The 2,500-nt window shown below is 37.3% G+C and overlaps 1 protein-coding gene across 6 annotated transcripts in view; it reads right to left on the bottom strand.

Annotated features, from left to right (window-relative positions):
- LOC146476413 (uncharacterized) overlaps window positions 1-2,500 on the bottom strand; it is a 43,473-nt gene that overhangs the window by 18,524 nt on the left and 22,449 nt on the right. For all 6 annotated transcript variants that reach the window (XM_085114602.1, XM_085114603.1, XM_085114607.1 and 3 more), the window contains 6 exons: window positions 2,439-2,494; window positions 2,274-2,307; window positions 1,610-1,672; window positions 908-954; window positions 718-748; window positions 203-265 (listed from right to left, as the gene is read on the bottom strand). In XM_085114602.1, the coding sequence (XP_084970728.1) occupies window positions 203-265; window positions 718-748; window positions 908-954; window positions 1,610-1,672; window positions 2,274-2,307; window positions 2,439-2,494 (294 nt within the window). The remainder of the gene's footprint in view (window positions 1-202; window positions 266-717; window positions 749-907; window positions 955-1,609; window positions 1,673-2,273; window positions 2,308-2,438; window positions 2,495-2,500) is intronic.

The raw sequence follows: 2,500 nt of genomic DNA, 5'->3' as shown, positions 1-2,500 counted from the left end.
GCGGACACCCTCTATTAAGCGGACTCTTGGGAAGGTCCCGAAGGTGTCCGCTTAATAAAGGTTTCACTGTACATAATGATGTATTCAAAAAGTACTCAGATGTTACATGACTAGGTATTATATATACATATATCTGACTATTACATAAATACGCTGAAAACAATGAAACATGTTTAAAGTAATTTGGTGAAGTCTTTTCTACCTTCTGTGTGATGTATACAGCCCAGTTCTGTGCCCTGTCCCATCACAGCCTGGTGTAGGGCACCTAGAAAATTAAAACAATGATGATTAAAAGACATTATTTTCTTGTATACTTAGTGTAATTCGCCTGGGTTCACAAGTGAATTAAAAGGGTGGTTACCAGTAAATATAAATGCCTGAACTGCACAACCACTGCTATGCTACAGGAACTCTGGAGTAATATGCACTGAGCATCTACACGTAGTGCAGGACCTAATCATAAGTTAAATTTGTAAATTTGTATAGTGTATAATTCCATGACAAGATGATCAAATGCATTTTACATTATGAGGGCACTCTCCAGATCAAATTGGAATTTGGAAAATTATTGGTAAAATTTTTGAGGTGAGGGGAAAACTGGAGTACCACAAGAAAAACCTCTCGGAGCAAGGACGGGAACCAACAACAAAACCTCAACCCATCTCCCCAAATCTCTAAACATAGATGATAGAATTTCTGATCAGTAATGTGTCTTACCTTGCTCCATTGTCATCTCCTGAAGATTTGCCTAAAAATTTAGCAAAATAAAAAACTTTCTAACAATACACCAGATTAATTTGATACACAAATTTACTGTCAGCCAGTTAAGATCTCACTGGAGCTATCAGACAACAACAATGTTATTGTACATGTACATTAATTTTTTATACTTTGGTATTAGTATTACCATCTTTAGATTTTTCCACAGAAATCCTCCTAGGGCATCCATACAGACTGAAATCAAGAAGAAAATGTTTTGTATTTAACATTAATTAAGAAATTTAGAAGATCTGCATGTATATTTTTAAACTTAGTCAACCATGTTAACATCAAATTCCACAAACCAAATAGTAAGACAAATTTCTCAGGAAAAGTTGAAAAATTTGCTGGCTTTTTATTGCACACATGCAGTATCTAGTATTATTCATTTGTCAACATCCAAGGTCAGTGCAGCCAGCACTGGGTTAAGAATTTACTTGAGGTTAGCCATATTCTACAGTAAGAATAAAATGAAACATCTAACTAAAGGAAAGATCTTTTTGACCAAACCTTGTGTACTAGACCTTTAATGAGCCATTAGATACTTTTAACAGTCTTCTCAGGATTTAACTCACATCCGCATGTTTGTGCAGTTCCAAAAAATATCCATACTAATCCCCCATGGAAGGTGTTTTGTTTTACACCCCCCTCCCCCCAGGAAATTCCAGTTTAGCTTCATACTTTGCTTCTAAAATTTTGGCTTTCAAGACCCCCCCTCCCCCAAAGAATTTCCAATGACCTTCCTTGGGGTGGGTATGGAATTTTTGTGGAACTACACATTATATTTTACCCACTTATGATGAGGAAAATCTAAGTTTTAACCAAAAACACTCTGCAAATAATGTCACACCTTCTGTGAGAAGCAAACAATCCAGACTTGTGTCCTGAGCCATCACAGCCAGGGGTTGGACACCTGATGTCAAGACATAACAGTGTAAATCTACACTGAGACCACATTTTAAAGCTGTGTCAGACTTACAAATAAAAATATATTATTTAGAAACGATAAGAACAGATAACCATGGGACAACCCACATTATGTTCTGGACGCCCCGGGGACACACAAGGGACCGAGGAAAACCGAGGACGAGACGGAGGGACGACTTAGATAGTTTCCTAAAGCGCTGGCACCGTGTCGCACAAATTGAGGTCCAGTGGAGGTCAATGGGGAAGGCCTATGTCCAACGACGGACATTTAGCGACTGAAACTGAATGGAACTGATTTAGACACTCAGGAAACCTTTTTATGCCAATAAGCACCAAGACATGTAACTAATAGGCCATTTCTGACTTACAAAAACAAACCAAACATTCTGGGAAACCAATGCAATTATTACTACAAGTATTAACAGGATCTGAGATTTTCCTGAGGCTTAAATTCTAGGTGGGAAGCCACGAAAATTTAGCTTTCTGAGAAGTTAAGGTTGGAACAATATGAACAGAAATTACTAGATCCAGCCAATTGAGGAAATGATAAAATTCTAAATACGGAATACTGGCTTTTATTTAATCACCTTGATGCTTCTGAGGCCCCATCAGCATCCTTGTCTGATGATAAACAAAAACAAATCAACACAATAATGCTTGTACAAAATTGTAATTAACTAAAAGAGTTTGTGACTAACATCAATAAAAGACCTGTACAATGTTAATTAACAGAGCAATGCTAAGTCTAATACCTCCACTATCAGTTCTTCTCCTGCTGGTTTTCTGCACATAGGGGCATCCATAGACACTGAAA

Source organism: Pavona decussata, unplaced genomic scaffold (genome assembly GCF_977016875.1).
Source record: "Pavona decussata unplaced genomic scaffold, jaPavDecu1.1 SCAFFOLD_77, whole genome shotgun sequence".
NCBI lineage: Eukaryota > Metazoa > Cnidaria > Anthozoa > Scleractinia > Agariciidae > Pavona > Pavona decussata.
This window is presented reverse-complemented; position numbering and strand designations above follow the sequence as displayed.